This window comes from Mobula hypostoma, chromosome 3, assembly GCF_963921235.1.
Source record: "Mobula hypostoma chromosome 3, sMobHyp1.1, whole genome shotgun sequence".
Taxonomy (NCBI): Eukaryota; Metazoa; Chordata; class Chondrichthyes; order Myliobatiformes; family Myliobatidae; genus Mobula; species Mobula hypostoma.
This window is the reverse complement of record NC_086099.1, coordinates 2,673,909-2,691,736: the sequence shown is the minus strand read 5'-3', so window position 1 is coordinate 2,691,736 and position 17,828 is coordinate 2,673,909. Positions and strand designations below refer to the sequence as shown.

General features: G+C 44.8%; 1 protein-coding gene across 2 annotated transcripts in view; it reads right to left on the bottom strand.

Annotated features, from left to right (window-relative positions):
- The window catches only part of LOC134343816 (polycomb group RING finger protein 3), a 117,238-nt gene that overhangs the window by 40,233 nt on the left and 59,177 nt on the right, over positions 1 to 17,828 (bottom strand). For both annotated transcript variants that reach the window (XM_063042565.1, XM_063042566.1), the window contains exon 5: positions 13,588 to 13,676. In XM_063042565.1, the coding sequence (XP_062898635.1) occupies positions 13,588 to 13,676 (89 nt within the window). The remainder of the gene's footprint in view (positions 1 to 13,587; positions 13,677 to 17,828) is intronic.

Here is a 17,828-nt window from a genome sequence, read left to right as displayed (position 1 = left end):
AGGGCATTAGGGCCAATACAGCTTGGCATCAGTGTCTTTGCAGAGCAATATGTGATTAAGTGCCTTGCTCAAGGACACAACACGCTGCCTCGGCTGCGGCTCGAACTCACGACCTTCAGATCACTAGACCGATGCCTTAACCACTTGGCCATGCGCCAACAAGAGTTGGTGAAGCCTAATTTGGAGTATTGTGTGGAGTTTTCGTCATCTTCCAACAGGGAAGATGTAAATAAGTTTGAAAGAGTGCAGAGAAAACTTACAAGGATGTTGTCACACGTTGAGGACCTGAGTCAGAAGGACGGTTAAGAGGTTAAGACTTTCTTCCCTGGAATGTAGAACATTGAAAGGAGATTTGCCATACAAAACTATGAAGGGGAACTTCTTCACTCAGAGGGTCGTGAGAGCGTGGAACAAGTTATCAGCGCAAGTGGTGGATGGGGGTTCGATTGCAATACTTAAGAGAGATTTGGAGAGGTACAAGGATGGGAGCAAGGGGTATGAGCATCTAAGGAGCACAGAGAGACTACCTGTGGTATGTCGAATGCCGGGTGTAACACCAAGTCTTTGGGGTAACTGCAAGCCCGTGCCTTTGCTATTGCTTTGCTCACGCTTGAGTGCTTGGTGAAGGTGCAGATGCTTGTTTTTTTTTGCCGGTGGGGGGAGGGAGGATTGTTGATCGCTGCTGCTTCCGAACGGGGGGGGGGGGGGAGGGGAGAGAGCTGGAGGGCTGACTTTGGGGTTAGAAACATAGAAAGCCTGCAGCACAATTCAGGCCCTTCGGCCCACAAAGCTGTGCTGAACATGTCCTTACCTTAGAAATTACCTTGGGTTACCAATAGCCCTCTATTTTTCTAAGCTCCACGTACCTATCCAGGAGTCTCTTAAAAGACCCTGTCGTATCCGCTTCCACCACTGTTGCCAGCAGCCCATTCCACGCACTCACCACTCTCTGCGTAAAAAACTTACCTCTGACTTCTCCTCTGTACCAACTTCCAACCACCTGAAAACTATGTCCTCTCATGCTAGCCATCTCAGCCCTGGGAAAAAGCCTCTGACTATCCACACGATCAATGCCTCTCATCATCTTATACACCTCTATCAGGTCACCTCTCACCCTCCTTCACTCCAAGGAGAAAAGGCTGAATTCACTCAACCTATTCTCATAAGGCATGCTCCCCAATCCAGGCAACATCCTTGTAAATCTCCTCTGCACCCTTTCTATGGTTTCCACATCCTTCCTATAGTGAGGTGACCAGAACTGAGCACAGTACTCCAAGTGGGGTCTGACCAGGGTCTTACAGTGGCATGCAAAAGTTTGGGCACCCCTGGTCAAAATTTCTGTTACTGTGAATAGTTGAGTGAGTAGAAGATGAACTGATCTCCAAAAGTCATAAAGTTAAAGATGAAACATTCTTTTCAACAATTTAAGCAAGATTAATGTATTATTTCTGTCTTGTACAATTTTAGAGTGAAAAAAAAGGAGAATGAGGGGGGATCTCATTGAAACATTCCAAATGTTAAAAGGTCTGAACAGATTAGGTATGGCAAAGTTATTTCCCATGGTAGGGGAGTCCAGGACAAGAGGGCACAACTTCAGGATTGAAGGACGTCCATTTAGAACAGAGATGCGGAGAAATAACTTCAGTCAGAGTGTGATAAATCTATGGTATTTGTTGTCACGAGTGGCTGTGGATGCCAAGTCATTGGGTATATTTAAGGCAAAGATAGATAGGTTCTTGATTAGCCAGGGCATCAAAGGGTATGGGGAGAAGGCAGGGGAGAGGTGATGACTGGAATAATTGGATCAGCCAGGACTGAATGGTGGAGCAGTCGATGGGCCAAATGGCCTACTTCTGCTCCTATACCTTATGGTTTTATAGGCGACAGTGGAGGCCGAGTCATTGAGTATATTTACTCAGGTACTCTGTGTATGGGGGGGCGGGGGGGAGATGGCAGTGCGACACAGCTCGCAGCGGCTACTCCGGTGAATGGTATCTATAATCTGTCAAGTAGGGTGCCGTGCACAATCCTGATTTGATGGAGACAGACGTGAGAGCATGGAGGAACATCTGGAGAAATTTCTGAAATGCCTTCTTCGCTGCCGCTGTTACTGTGTGATCCAGAATCTCCGGAGGGGGAAGGCCCCGAGTCCTCGGCTTTGCTGATTGCTCGGCGGCTGGGGCGGGGTCAAAGCGCTCGGCAGAGATGGTGCTCAGTGCTCGGGGTCGGAGGCTCGAAGTTTTCGGACGGACTCAGAGTCAGCTGTGGTCGGGTGCTTCCAAAGAATCAGCAGTTGTCGGTGCCTGGAGGTTTAAGGCAGGGAGAGTTTCTCCCTTTTGCCGCCTGCTATCAGGACTATCGGAAGTCGATCGGAAATTTGAGACTTTTTTTTACCGTGCCCATGGTCTGCTCTTTATCAAATTATGGTATTGCTTTGCACTGCTGTAACCATACGTTATAATTATGTGGTCTTTTCAGTGTTAGTCTTTGGTTTGTCCTGTTCTTTTTGTGATATCACTCTGGAGGAACATTGTATCATTTCTTAATGCATGCATTTCTAAATGACAATAAACAAGGACTGAGTGTCCTCATAATCTAATATTTAAAGCAGGGTTGATAGGTCCTTGATTAGTCAGGGCATGAGAGGTGAGGGGAGAGAGCAGGATAATGGGATTGAGAGGGAAATGGATGAGACAAGGAAGGTAGTTGCATCCAAGGTGCAGGACACAGGAAACTGGGTGACAGTCAGGAAGGGGAAAGGGGTGAAGGAGCCAGTGCAGAGTACTCCTGTGGCCATTTTTCTCAACAACAGGTATACTACTTTCGATATTGTTGGTTGGGGGGTGGGGGGGGAATGACCTAACAGAGGGAAGTCATAGCGGTTGGGTCTCAGGCACTGAGTCTGCATCTGTGCACTCAGAAGGGAAGGTGGCAGTGTTCTGCGGTGATAAGTGAACATAGAACATGGAAATTTACAACACATTACAAGCCCGTTGGCCCACAATGTTGTGCCAACCATGTAACCTACTCTAGAAACTGCCTTGAATTTCCCTACCGCATAGCCCTCTATTTTTCTAAACTCCATGTATCTATCCAAGGGGCTCTTAAAAGACCCTATTGTATCCGCTTCCACCATCATCGCCGGCAGTGCATTCCACACACTCACCACTCTCTATGTGGAAAAACTTACCTCTTGTACCTACTTCCAAGCACCTTCAAACTAAGCCCCCTTGTGTCAGCTATTTCAGCCTTGGGAAAAAGCCTCTGACTATCCACACAATCAATGTCTCTCATCATCTTATACACCTCTATCAGGTCACCTCTCATCCTCCATCGCTCCAAGGAGAAAAAGCCAAGTTCACTCAACCTATTCTCATAAGGCATGCTCTCCAATCCAGGCAACACCCTAGTAAATCTCCTCTGCACTCTCTCTACCGTATCCACATCCTTCCTGTAGTGAGATGACCAGACTAAACTAGTGGGGTCTATCTAAGGTCTTGTATAGCTGTAACATCAGTTCACAGCTCTTGAATTCAACCCCACGCTTGGCGAAAGTCAACACACCATACACCTTGTTAACAATAGCGTCAGCCTGTGCAGCAGCTTTGAGTGTCCTATGGACATGGACCCCAAAATCTCTCTGATCCTCCACACTGCCAAGAGACTTCAAATTTGACCTACCAAAATGAACCACTGGATTCGTTAATTATGGGAACAGACAGGAGCTTCTACGGGCAAGAAAGAGATTGCCAGATGATACATTTCCTCCCAGGTGCCAGGGTCCGGAACAGCTTGGATTGAGTCCTCAGTATCCTCAAGTGGGAGGGTGAATAGCCAGAGGTCACAATCCATGTAGGTACCAATGACATGGGTAGGACGAGTGATGAGGTTCTGCGTAGGGAGTTCAGGGAAGTAGGTGCTAAGTTAAAGGGCAGGACCTCCAGGGTTGTGATCTCAGGATTGCTACCCCTGCCACGTGCTAGTGAGGCCAGAAGTAGGAAGATTATGCAGTTTAACACTTGGCTCAGGAGTTGGTGTAGGAGGAAGCACATAAGATTTTTGTACGATTGAACTCTCCTCTCGGGAAGGCGAGAGCTGGTACTAAAGGGATGGGTTGCACCTGAACTTCAAGGGGACTAATATCCTAGTGGGTAGGTTTGTTAATGCTGCATGGATGCAGGGGGCAAAACTGGTCCTTTGATAATCCATGCATGGAGCCAAAACAGACAGCAGAGATCTTAAATTAATTCTTTGCATCTGTTTTTACTCAGGGGATGGACACAGAGTCTATAGAAATTAGGCAAAGCAGCATCAACTTCATGGACCCTGGACTGACTACAGAGGAGGTAGTGTTTGCTACAGAGGCAAATCAGGGTGGATATTGCCTGATAAGGCGTTCCCTCAGACCCAACGGGAGGCAAGTGCAGAAATTGCCAGGGCCTATGGAAGGATAAGATAGTTAAATCATCCTTAATAACAAGAGAGGTACCAGAGGATTGAAGGATAGCCAATGTTATTCTGCTGTTTCATAAATGTTCTAAACATTAACCTGGAAATTACAGGAAGGTGAGTCTGACATCAGTAGTAGGAAAGTTATTCAAAGGTATTCTAAAGCAGGGGTCCCCAACTTTTTTGCACCGCGGACCAGTTTAATATTGACAATATTGTTGTGGACTGGCCGACAGGGTGGGGGTGGGTGTTCAAGTTCAACAGTGCATGACAGGGAATGGGGAAAGGTGCAGCTGATTCATATAGTTTCGTATCGCCAAATCATATCATTCCCTCGCGGTCCGGTAGCACATGCCTTGCGGCCCGTGGTTGGGGACCACTGCTCTAAAGGCCTGAATATATACGCATTTGGATTGGCAGGGACTGATTAAGGATAGTCAGCATGGCTTTTTGCACAGTGGGTCATGTCTACCCAATCTTACAGAGTTTTTCAAAGAAGTTACCAGGAAAGTGGATGAAGGCAAGGCAATGATGTTTTCTACATGGATTTTAGCAAGGCATTTGACAAGGTCCTGCATGGGAGGTTGGTAAAGAAAGTTCAGTCACTTGGCATTAAAGATGAGGTATTAAATTGGATGAGGCATTGGCTTTGTGGGAAAAACCAGAGAGTGGTAGTAGATGGTTGCCCCGCTGACTAGAGGCCTGTGACTAGTGGAGTGCTGCAGGGATTGATGCTGGGTCTTTTGCTGGTTGTCATCTTTACCAACGATCTCGATTATAATTAGGTTAACTGGATCAGCAAAGTTGCAGATGATACCAAGACTGGGGGTGTAGTGGACAGTGAGGAAGGCTATTATAGCTTGCAGAGGGATCCGCATCAGCTGGAAAAATTGGCTGAAAAATGGAAGATGGAATTTAATGCAGACAACTATGAGGTGTTGCACTTCAGTAAGACCAACCAGTGTAGGTCTTATACACATTGAACAGTCGGGCACTGAGGAGTGTGGTAGAACAAAGGTGTCTGGGAATACGGGGTCCATCATTCGTTGAAACTGCTGTCACAGGGTCATAAAGAAAGCTTTTAGCATATTGGCCTTTATAAATTGAAGTACTGATTACAGAAGATGGGATGTTATGTTGAAGTTGTACAAGATGTTTGAGAGGTCTAATTTAGAGTATTGTGTGCAGTTTTCTTTCTACAGTATTATGTACTGCTGCCGCTAAGAAATTTCACAATACACACCGGTCTGATTCTGATTCCGTATTCCTTAGAATGCAGGAGATTTGATAGAGGTTTATAAAATTATGAGGGGTATTAATGGGGTAAATGCAAGCAGGCTTTTTCCCCAGAAGTTGTGTGGAACTATAGCCATAGGTCAAGGGTTAAAGGTGAAACATGAGACGTTTAAGAGGAACTTATGGGGAAATTTCTTCACTCAGAGGGTCATGAGTGTGGAATGAGCTGCCAGCACAAGTGGTACATGTCACTTCAGTTTCAATGTTGAAGAGAAGTTTGGGTTGGTTCATGGATGGTAGGGGTATGGTCCCGGTGTAGGTCAATGGCAGGTAGCATGGACTAGATGGGCTGAAGGGCCTGTGGCTGTGCTGTTCTCCTCTCCGACCATGACTACGATGAAATGACAGAGAAAACTCAATGGCCTGATTCTGCTGCTGTCTTAAGGTCAATCCGCATAGTAGAAGCAGAGGAGTTGAAATGTTGACCATCCCTGTGCCTTCATGGAGCTATGCGACTCACTGAGTAGCACCAGCAGCAAATTTCTCATTAAATGAAAAGCTATTGTGTAATCTTACTGTCAGTCTCTGAAGACTTCCAGTAAAATGGCAGCGCATGTACACGCAGCGGCCTCTCAGGACCAACCAAAGGTGCTTTTATACATAAGACTATTCTTGACTCCAAAAACTATCTGTACAGCAGGTCCCCCACATCAGTGAGCTGCTCCTTGTTCAGAGTGGCCGGCCGTCGGTTCAGAGAAGGAGTGACGGGCCGCTGGGCTGGGGAAGCTGAGACAGGCTGCTAGCCCATGGACGTCGAGAACACAAGGGTGACCGATATATTAAGACCATATGACACAGGAGCAGAGTTAAGCCATTCAACCCATTGAGTCTGCTTCGCCATTCCATCATGGCTGTACTGTAGCATTCAATGTTTATCACTGAGAGCAAAACCAGTATCTAATCTTAAAAAGACAGTTTCAGAAGAACCAGTTGATATGTCAGACGTTTCTCCAGTGGAACAAACATAACAAAGAACATTACTGTCAAACGCAGCAGGACAACATGCAGGAGCAGAAACTTGATGATGGGAAGATGCGTTTAGAATAAATTTCAGAAAGTTTGTTGTTCAATAGAAGGGCAATATAACAGCCAGATGGACATAGAGGTCTAGATTCAATAACTACATTAGTAAAAGTTACAGCCATTCAAGTAATCTGGAGTCAAGGGAGGGAATAGCATTTTTCACCCAAAGCTCGAGGAGTTCTGATAGAGAGGATGAAATGTCCTACCTGCTGAGTTCAGAGTTCGAGGGGTTCTGTACAGGGGATGAAATGTACTACCTGCTGAGTTCAGAGTTTGAGGGGTTCTGTACAGGGGATGAAATGTACTACCTGCTGAGTTCAGAGTTTGAGGGGTTCTGTACAGGGGATGAAATGTACTACCTGCTGAGTTCAGAGTTTGAGGGGTTCTGTACAGGGGATGAAATGTACTACCTGCTGAGTTCAGAGTTCGAGGGGTTCTGTACAGGGGATGAAATGTCCTACCTGCTGAGTTTAGCGACTGCAAGTTCAAAGATGGGCAGTGTTGATCCAATTCAATTGCACCAGACGGAATACTCTCCGCCCAGTAATATAAGGTTGCATTTACAACATGGAGAGGGTGTAGCACTCTGCTATGCACAGCTCAAAAGCACATCTTTAGGGCAGTGTTCCAGAAGCCATGATAGCATGTAATGGGGCCTCGATGGGAACATTCTGAATTTGTTTAGACTCTTAAAGAGCTACATTCTGGTGATGAGCATTAACTTACAAAGGGTACATATTGGAAAGTGACTCATAGGACATAACCATGGCTAACAAGACAAGTCAAAGCCACATAAAAGCCTAAGAAAGGGTATATAATAGGGCAAAGATTAGTGGGAAAGTTAGAGGATTGCGAAGCTTTTAAAAACCAACAGAAGACAACTAAAAAAGTAATTAAGGTAAAGATGGAATACAAAAGTAAGCTGGCCAATAATATTAAAGAGGATATCAAATGACGCTGGAGAGGTAGTAATGGGGAAGAACAAAATAGCAAATGAACTGGCTAAGTATTTTGCATCAGTCTTCACTCTGGAAGACACTATCAGTATGGTGGAAGCACCAGGTGTCGGGGGGAATGAAGTGTGTGAAGTTACCATCCCTGGCACAAAGGTTCTTGTGAAACTGAAAGGTCTGAAGATAGGTAAGTCACCTGAAACAGATGGAGGCAGCAGTAATGACCTTTCAAGAATTACTAAATTCTTGAATGGTTCTGGAAGTCTGGAAATTGCAAATGTCACTCCACTCTTCAAGAGAGAGAGGTGGAAGGAAGGAAACTATAGGCCAGTTAGTCTGACCTTAATGGTTGGGAAGATGTTGGAGTCAGTTAAGATGAGGTCTCAGGGTATTTGGAGGTGCATGATAAAAGGCCATAGTCAGCATAGTTTCCTCAAGGGAAATTCTTGCCTGACAAATCTGTTGTAATTCTTTAAAGAACTACCAGGCAGGATAGACAAAGGAGAATTGGTTGATGTTGAGTACTTGGATTTTCAGAAGGCCTTTGATAAAGTGCCACACACGAGGTTGCTTATCTAGCTACGAGCCCATGATATTACAGGTAAGATTCTAGCATGGATAAAGCAGTGGCCAATTGGCAGGAGGCAAAGAGTGGGAATAAAGGGAGCCTTTTCTGACTGCCTGCCGGTAACTGGTGGTATTCCACGGGGGGTTGTGTAGGGACAGATTCCTTTTACGTCATGTGAATGATTTAGATGATGGAATTGATAGCTTTGTTGCAAAGTTTGCAGACGATATGAAGATTGCTGGAGGGGCAGGTAGTTTTGAGGAAATAGAGAGGCTACAGAATGACTTAGATTAGGAGAATGGGCAAAGAAATGGCAGATGGAATCAGTGTCAGGAAGTGTATGGTCATGCACTTTGATAGAAGAAATGAAAGGGTTGACTATTTTCTAAGTGGAGAGAAAATACAAAAAATGAGGTGCAAAGGTGCTTGGGCATCTTTCTGCAGGATTCTCTAAAGGTTGATTTGCAGGTTGAGTCTGTGGTGAGGAAGGCAAATGCAATGTTAGCATTCGCTTCATCAAGGGGACTAAAACAGAAAAGCAAGGATGCAATGTTGAGACTTTTCAAGCACTGGTGAGGTCTCACTTGGAGCATTGTAAACAAGTTTAGGCCCCTTATCTTAGAAAGGATATGCTGAAACTGGAGAGGGTTCAAAGGAAATTCATGAAAATGATTCCAGGATTGAATGGCTTGTCATATGAAGAGGGTCTGATGACTCTGGGCCCAGAGGACAGCCTCAGAATTGAGAGGCATCCTTTGAGAACAGAGATGAGGAGGAATTTCTTTAGCCAGAGGGTGGTGAATCTGTGGAATTCTTTGCCACAGGCAGTTGTGGAGGTTGAACCTTCATGTATATTTAAGGCAGAGGTTGCCAGATTGTTGATTACATAAAGGAATACGGGGAGAAAGCAGGTGATTGGGACTGGAAGGTAAATTGGATTAGCCATGAGCAAACGCGATTGGCCAAATGGCCGAATTCTGCTCTTATAACTTATGGTCTAATGATAGAAATTACGATAATACAATTTTAAAAAGTGCGGAATAACAACACAGGGATTATGATGTCTGAAACCAAGCTGGGAAGTTCAGAACACGAATACATTTCCAGCAAGACATTCTCAGAATTATGCAACTAGATATTCTCTCCTGCTGCAATGCAGGCTTGAAGAGACTTAGCATTCACGATGCTGAAATAGGAATCATCCTGACACTGCATTATCAGCAATTAGAAGCACATCATTTGGTCAATAATTTGATGTATGTCACATTAAAAAACCTCTGAAAAATTAGCAACAGCAAAGCAAATGTTTAACATTCATCTTTACTAGTTATCTGTAGATCAGTGTGAATTTCACCCCACATATCTGTAGATCAGGGTGAATTTCACCCCGCATAGTCACAGTGAGCAGCCAGATTTCTTTTCAAGTCTTTTGATTATTATTATCCAAAATGAACACGAGTACATCGAAGTAAACAACACTTACAGCATTCTCAAGTGAGGAATAAGTAGATCATAAAGCCACAGGACCACAAGACCATGGGAGCAGAATCAGCCCAACAAGTCTGCCCCATCATACCATCTAATACCCCTCTCAACCCCATTCTTCTGCCTTCTCCCTGTAACCTTTGAAGCCCTGACTAATCAAGAACCTATCAATCTCTGCTTTAATTATACCCAGTGCCTTGGCCTGCACAGCCATCTGTGCAAAGAATTTCACAGACTCACTACCCTCTGGCTAAGGAAATTTCTTCTCATTTCTGTTCCAAATGGACATCCTTTGAATTCTGAGACTGTGCCCTCTGGTCTTAGACTTCCCCACATGCACCATAGATCACACATTTGCCACACTGGCTCCCGTCAGCACTATACTGTCCACGTCTCCTGCACGTGCAACATTTTCTCATTCACCCATCATCCCCCTTTGGATGTTTTGCCACTTCCTCACACTGAGGGTACGTTCCTGCAGCCGATTAGCTCACTGGCATGCTTTCCAGTTCACAGTGCAGAAGCCCACACATCAGAAGATACTAACTCCACACAGAGGTACCCAGTCAGCATGTATTGCTCAACAAATGTGGCCTTGGGACAAGCAGAAATGTGAAGTGGAGGAGGCTGACGTGTGGCTTATCAAGGGGTACAAAATCATGAAGGGCAGTGATAGGGCGAATATGGAGTCTTTTTCTGGGGTTAGCGAGTCTAAAACTGGAAAGCGTGCGTTTGATGGTGAAAGAGGAAAGGTTTAGAATAGAATAGAATATCTTTCTTGTCATTGTTGTGGAGCAATGAAACACAGTTTAGCAGCTCAACGTTTTGCAGCATGACACAGAATATATACATAAAATAAACTCTAAAACCTCAGGAGTGCAGTCCAAAATTAATAATATATGGATGGGGGTAGGACTATTGCACACCTGCCATTCCTGGAAGTGTGATGCATTTAGCTGCCGCCGTCTTAGGAGGGGGGCAGGAGAAGGGAAGGGGGTGTTATACATTTCACTGCTTGTGGGTAGAAGCTGTTAAGGAGTCTCTTTGTTTTTGTCCTTAATGCTCTGTATCTCTTCCCAGAAGGTAGAGGGGAAAACAGGTGATGTCCTGGATGAGTGGGATCCTTTGAAATACAAGTAGCCTTCTTTTGAAGTCTGCCAGTATAAATGTCTCTGAGGGAGGGTAATGTTGTGCCAATAACCCACTCTGCTACCCTCACCACCCGCTGCAAGTCCTTCCTGTTCTGTTCTGCGCAGCTGGCAAACCACACTGCACAGCAATACGTCAGGAGGCTCTCTATAGTTGTCCGATAGAAGTTGATCAGCAGGTGATGAGGGAGGAGAGAGTGCTTTAGCTTCCTTAGGAAGTAGAGCCTCTGTTGGGCCTTCCCCACCTGATAAGAGATATGGGCAGTCCAGGTGAGGTCAGCCGAGATGTGGACGCCGAGGAACTTGAAACTCTCTACTCTCTCCACCTCTTTCCCGTATATGTGCAGAGCAGAGTGCTCGACGCGCTTTGATTTCCTGAAGTCTACTATCAGCTCCTTGGTTTTTGTGATGTTCAAGTCCAGGTTATTATGACGACACCATTCTGTCAAATGCTGTACCTCCTCCCTATAGGCTGTCTCATCACAGTCTGATATGATACCTATTAGGGTGGTATGTCAGCAAATTTGACAATGGTGTTGGTGGAGTGAATGGTAGAGCAGTCATGGGTAAAAAGAGAATAGAGGATGGGGCTGAGAACACACCCCTGTGGTGTACTGGTGTTCAGGATGAGAGTAGATGATGTGTGTTCTCCCATCCTGACACTGGGGTCTGTTACTCAGAAAATCCGGTATCCCTGAGCACAGTGAGCTGCCAAGGCCCAGGTTGCTCCGTTTCTGCTCCAGTTTGTAGGGGACGACTGTATTCAAAGCTGAGCTGTAGTCCACAAACAGCATGATGTTTAAAGGGGATATGATGCTAAAGTTCTTCTTAGAGCAGGGATTACCAACCACTGTTTCCAGCACAGATGGAGGAGTCGGTGGACCCCAGGTTGGGAAACTCTGTGGTGGAACATGATGCCAAAGGCATTGGTAGAGGTGTGCACAATTACAATGGCTAGCAAGGAGTCATTTGGATAGGTACAGGTATTAGAATGTATTAGAGCAGAGGTTCCCAGCCTGGGGTTCATGAACCCCCTTGCTTATTAGTATTGGTCCATGGCATAAAAAAAGGGTTGAGAACCCTTGTAGTAAAGGGACATGGGCCAGACATTGGCACATGGGACTAGATGAGAAAATTATTTTGATTAGCAGGGAAGGGGTTTACCAAAGGGCCTGTTTCTGTGCTATGTAATTCCATAACTTTTCAGGACATCAATAATAACACGCCTGGATACATTCTTGCTTGCGATATCCCAGGCACGACATCCGTGCCTTGGAAGCATTTCAAATGCGAGGTTGATATGAAACCGGGAAGCTGAGGGGCTATGCTTACTGAAGTAGAGAGGAACAATATTAGATGAACTAATAGAAATATGCTGAGGTGCCAATAGGGTCAATGCTCAGAGGACGGGCCTTGGTGGTTTAATCAATAATGCGTATTTTCATATTAAGGAGAAGGCAGGTCTATGGAAGAACATCCTGGGGATTTGTCAGTCCTGACGAAGGGTCTCGGCCCGAAACGTCGACTGTACCTCTTCCTAGAGATGCTGCCTGGCCTGCTGCGTTCACCAGCAACTTTGATGTGTGTTGCTTGAATTTCCAGCATCTGCAGATTTCCTGTTGTTTAAGTATGAAGTGGTTCATTTCGGTAAGTCAAAGTCAAATTTGAAGACAGAATATAATATTAATGGTAAGACTCTTAGCAGTGTGGAGGATCAGCGAAATCCTGGATTCCGTGTCCCTAGGACACTCAAAGCTGCTGCACAAGTTGACAGTGTTTTTAAGAAGGCGTATGGTGCTTTGGCCTTCATCAACCGTGGGAATGAGCTCAAGAGCCGTGAGGTAATGTTACAGCTATATAAGACCTTAGTTAGACCCCACTTGGAGTACTGTCTGCAGTTCTGGTCACCTCATTACAAGAAGGATGTAGATACTATAGAGAGAGTGCAGAGGAGATTTACAAGGATGTTACTTGGATTGGGGAGCATGCCTTATGAGAATAGGTTGAGTGAACTTGGCCTTTTCTTCTTGGAGTGATGGAGGATGAGAGGTGACCTGACAGAGGTGAATAAAATGATGAAAGGCATTGATAGTGTGGATAGCCAGAGGCTTTTTCCTAGGGCTGAAATGGCTAACATCAGGAGGCATAGTTTTAAGGTGCTTGCAAGTAGGTACAAGGGGGATGCCAGAGGTAAATTTTTCCACACAGAGAGTGGTAGATGTGTGGAATGCACTGCCAGCGACAGTGGTAGAGGCAGATACAATCGGGTCTTTTAAGAAACTCTTAGATGGGTACATGGAGCTTAGACAAACAGAGGGCTATGTGGTAGGGAAATTCCAGGCAGCCTCTAGAGTAGGTTACATGGTTGGCACAACATTATGCACCAAAGGGCCTGTAATGTGCTGCAGATTTCTATGTTTCTATAATTCTTCCAAACTGCATGCATTTACTGACACCGATTATCAGTTCCATAATGTTGTTTCCATACAAACTGAAGCCCGCCACACTTTCAGGAAAATTTGTCAAGGTTGCCTAAGTTCAAGTTCCAATTTAATGATCATTCAACCATGCATGACTATAGCCAGATGAAACCTTGTTTCTCCAGAGCCAAGGTACACGAGACATTACCAACAGCACACAGGACATATCGTTACGATAAAGCTACCTGCTCGTCATTTCTGTGATAATCATGTTCTTCCTCTGGCTTGTCCTCCATTTTCTGTTTATTTGATTCATCTTCTGGCTTTGTTTCACCTTACAAAAAAAAAGTTGGCAAAGGTCAGCCCAGGTGATTCAGCATCAGGCCACGCATAAGAGCTCACAATCACTACTGACAGTTTACTAACACGTGGCAATGAAACATTTAGTACAACTAAACAGTGAGCTGACTTCAAACTTACAAACTGAATAACATGTAAACTCAGCAGCCACAAATGGATCAATTAAATATCAACGACACTTATACAAAATTCTCTTCATCCCACTCCACAATTCTTCCACCCTCATTCCTGGTTGACAGGTTTAGAACAGAGACTTTATCTACCCTTTAGATTAACTGGACTATTCGTATCACTGGACCCAGACCTCCAAGGTTGAGAGAGTGGAACTGCCCCACTTTTAAAACTCTCCTGCACAAGTCTCCTGTCATTATCAGATACGACGGACAATCAACAGAGTCTAACTGACCCCTCCCCTCCTCCCGGTTCCACCTATCACCTTCTGTTTCTTCCTCTCCTCCCCCCGCCTCTAACTCTGACCCCTCATCGTTTTCTCTCCAGTCCTGACGAAGGGTCTCGGCCCGAAACGTCGACTATACTCTTTTCCATAGATGCTGCCTGGCCTGCTGAGTTCCTCCAGCATTATGTGTGGGTGTTGCTTGGATATCCAGCATCTGGATTTTCTCTTGTTTGAGAGTAACTGGAGGAATTCAAGTATATGTAATTTTATATCAAGCAATGGGAAAATGGTTAAAACGGCAAAATTAAGATGCTATATCTAAATGCTCAAAGCATTTTCAACAAGGTTAATGAATGAAATGGAAGTGGACAGGTAATTCCTGTTGTGGAAACACAGCTGGAGGGGATCAAAGCTGGTAGGAGAATACTCTAAGAAGGATGATCAGAATTAGAATTGTGTTTAATATCATTGGCATATGTTGTGAAATTTGTTGTTTTGCAGCAATATACTATAAGAAATTAACGAAGTACTACAAAAAAAAGAGCAAAAATAGAACAAAAACTAGTGTGGTGGTGTACATGGGTTCATTGTCCATTGAGGCATTGATGTCAGAGGGGAAGAAGCTGTTCCTGAAAGTTTGAGTGCGTGTCTTCAGACTCCTGTACCTCTTCCTTGGATGGGGTAGTATTGGGCACCACAGTAGCACGACGCTATTACAGCCCAGGGTGTTCCAGATTTCGGAGTTCAAGTCCAGTGCTGTCCCATAAGGGGTCTCTGTACGTTCTTCCCGTGGAACATGAGAGTTTTCTCCAGGTCCTCCATAATGTACATTGTCCCGTGATGAGGTTACGGTTAATCAGGTTTGTTGGGGGTTGCTGGGGCGGGGTGACTCAAAGGGGCAGAAATAGTTTTACTGAATAAATAAATTAAGGATTGAGATAAAAAAAAGAGATGGGTTGGTGCGACTACTAAGGAAGAGTTCAGACAGACTTAGAAATAACTTTGGCTCAGCAAACATGATGTTGAATCCGTATGAAATGAACTAAGAAACAGCAATACGTAGTAAATAATGGTGGGAGCTAGTTAAAGACTGTTAAGTAGTAGATGTGATATCAAGAAATTAGAAGTGCATGGAACACGGCTAATGTAGCAACCACAGGTCTTCGACCTACCTATAAGCTGGACAAATCAAATTAGCAGCAATTCATCAAATGTAAACATCAATTTCCAGATCAACATGTTGAGCAAACAATTGAGAAGTGGCTATTTACAATTTTGTTTTGTTCCCTGAGGAAGGAATAATTGCTAATCTTGTGCAGAGGCCTGCAGGAGAAAGCAAGCATAAGATGGAATGTTACAGAAGATAGCTGTTACATCTACACCACCTATGAAGGTATGAGGGACAGCACAGGCAATGACTAGCAGTTGGAAGAAATGATGCATAATTTGCAGAAAAAAACACACACAATGTGAACAGATAAAGTGGTGAAATGATAGCCAACAGATAAAGTTAACTGAAAGGAAGAGGGTTAGATAGTTGACTTGTGTGTTCGTCCATCGTTGACGTCGATGAGGACCTCGACACCATTATGATGATGTCGAGACTAGCACGTGATTTGGATTTAAGTGAGGGAGAGTTGCGCAGCGTCAGCCTCACTCTCTCTTCCCAATTCCCATCTGGGTCCAGTGGCAAGACAAGAGTCGAGACGGCTGGAGATGAGACTAGGTGCAGTGGATGACCAGGACGTCTCCTGTGTCTTGTTGTGCTCTACACGTTCCACGACGCTTGCAGAGACCGCCTTCTTGACCGTTGGACCTTCCATTGGTCTCGTCCACTCAATCCACCGGAGTCTGTCTTCACATGCTGGGATAGACAACTCCCTATCTCACCGAGGGTTTGAGACCCGTCAGCTACCCTCACCTGGTTTAGCCGGCTTGTTGAAGCCGTTGCCCAGGGTGTGGCCGCTGTCACATGCAAACAGCTACGGGGAGCCACAGGTGAGAGCTGAGTGCCAGGTGGGGACCAAAGGAAGACTGACCACCTTGAAAAGGATGCGACATGTTCCCCCACCAGAGGTGCTACCCCTCCCTGACACCCCATACACCCATAGTTGATTAGGAACTCAGTAAAGGATGACAACAAAATTGCTGAAGAATAGAAAAAAAGTATAAGGGAGGTTTAAAAAAGATTAGTGAGGCCAAGCATTACAGATAGGAGAAATTGTAGTGGGAATGAGAAAATTAAGTATTTTGTACGTCTCTTCACAGAAGACAAAAATACTTGCCAGAAGTAGCAGAGAACCAGGAGTGAAGTAAGAATGAAGACTGAATGAATGAGCCACAGAAACTGATGAGACAACAAGAAATTGTGAAGAGATAATACCAACGATTTGTAAATTCTGGAATTGTTCCTGTGTTTTGGAGGGTAGCAAATTTGACCCCATTATTTGAGAAAGAGGGGAGAAAGAAAAAGAAGTAAATAGCCTAACATCACAAAATGCTGTAAGAATTTTACATGCGAACACTTGAAAAGAATAACCGGATTGAACAGAGTCACCGTGGCTTGGAGAAAGGAAAATTATGTATGATTAATCCACCTCTCTAAGGGGAGCAAATCAGTTCAGGACAAACCAATACGATGATTGATTTGAATTTTTGGAAAGATTAGTCCACAAGTTTCGAGTGGATGAAATTCCAGTAATATACGGACATGGATGAGAGAAAGTGAAGAGTATGAGTAAACAGCTCAGGATAAACAACTGGTATTGTCACTGAACATCAGGATGCATTCACCGTGTACAGCTTTGGTCTCAGTTACAAAAGGATATATTTGCCAGAGAGGACCTGCACTGACTAAATCAGGTTTATTACGTTGTGAAATCCGTTGCCTTATGACCGCTGTATGGTGCAAGACGGGAATACTTTTATTTATTCAGAGATACAGCGCAAAACAAGCTCTTTGGCCCACCTAGACAACCGCCCAGCAACCCAATGATTTATCCTTTGCCTTATTACAGGACATAATTACCCTACCAACTGGTACATCTTTGAACGGTGGGAAGAAACCAGGGCACCCAGAGGAAACCTATGCACTCACGGGAAGAACATGCAATGTTGAAAAGATGTTTCCTGTGGTAGGAGAGTGTAAGACCAGAGGACACAGCCTCAGGATAGATTGGTATCCTTATTGAATGGAGATGAGGAGGAATTTCTTTTGACAAAGAGTGGTGAGTCTGTGGAATTTGTTATCACAGGTGGCTGAGGAGGCCAGTTTTAGGTATATTTAAGGCAGAGGTTGATAGATTCTTGATTGGTCAGGGCATGAAGGGACATGGGAAGAAGGCAGGAGATTAGGGCTGAGAGGGAAAATGGATCAGCCATGATGAAATGGCAAAGCAGACTCAATGTGTCAAATGGGCTAATTCTGCTCTTATAGATGGATCCAAGTGAGGTGGCATAGGGGTAGGAGAATTGGAAAGGTGTCAGAGGCTGGGAGGTAATAGGTGGATCCAGGAGAGGTGGAATAGGAAGTGGGGTGGGGTGGGGGAAAGAGTTGGAAACATAGAGCATAGAAATCTACAGCACATTACAGGCGCCTCAGCCCACAAGTTTGTGCCGACCATGTAACCTACTCCAGAAACTGCCAATAATTTCCCTCTATTTTTCCGCATAGCCCTCTATTTTTCCAAGCTCCATGTACCTATCCAAGCATCTCTTAAAAGTCCCTAT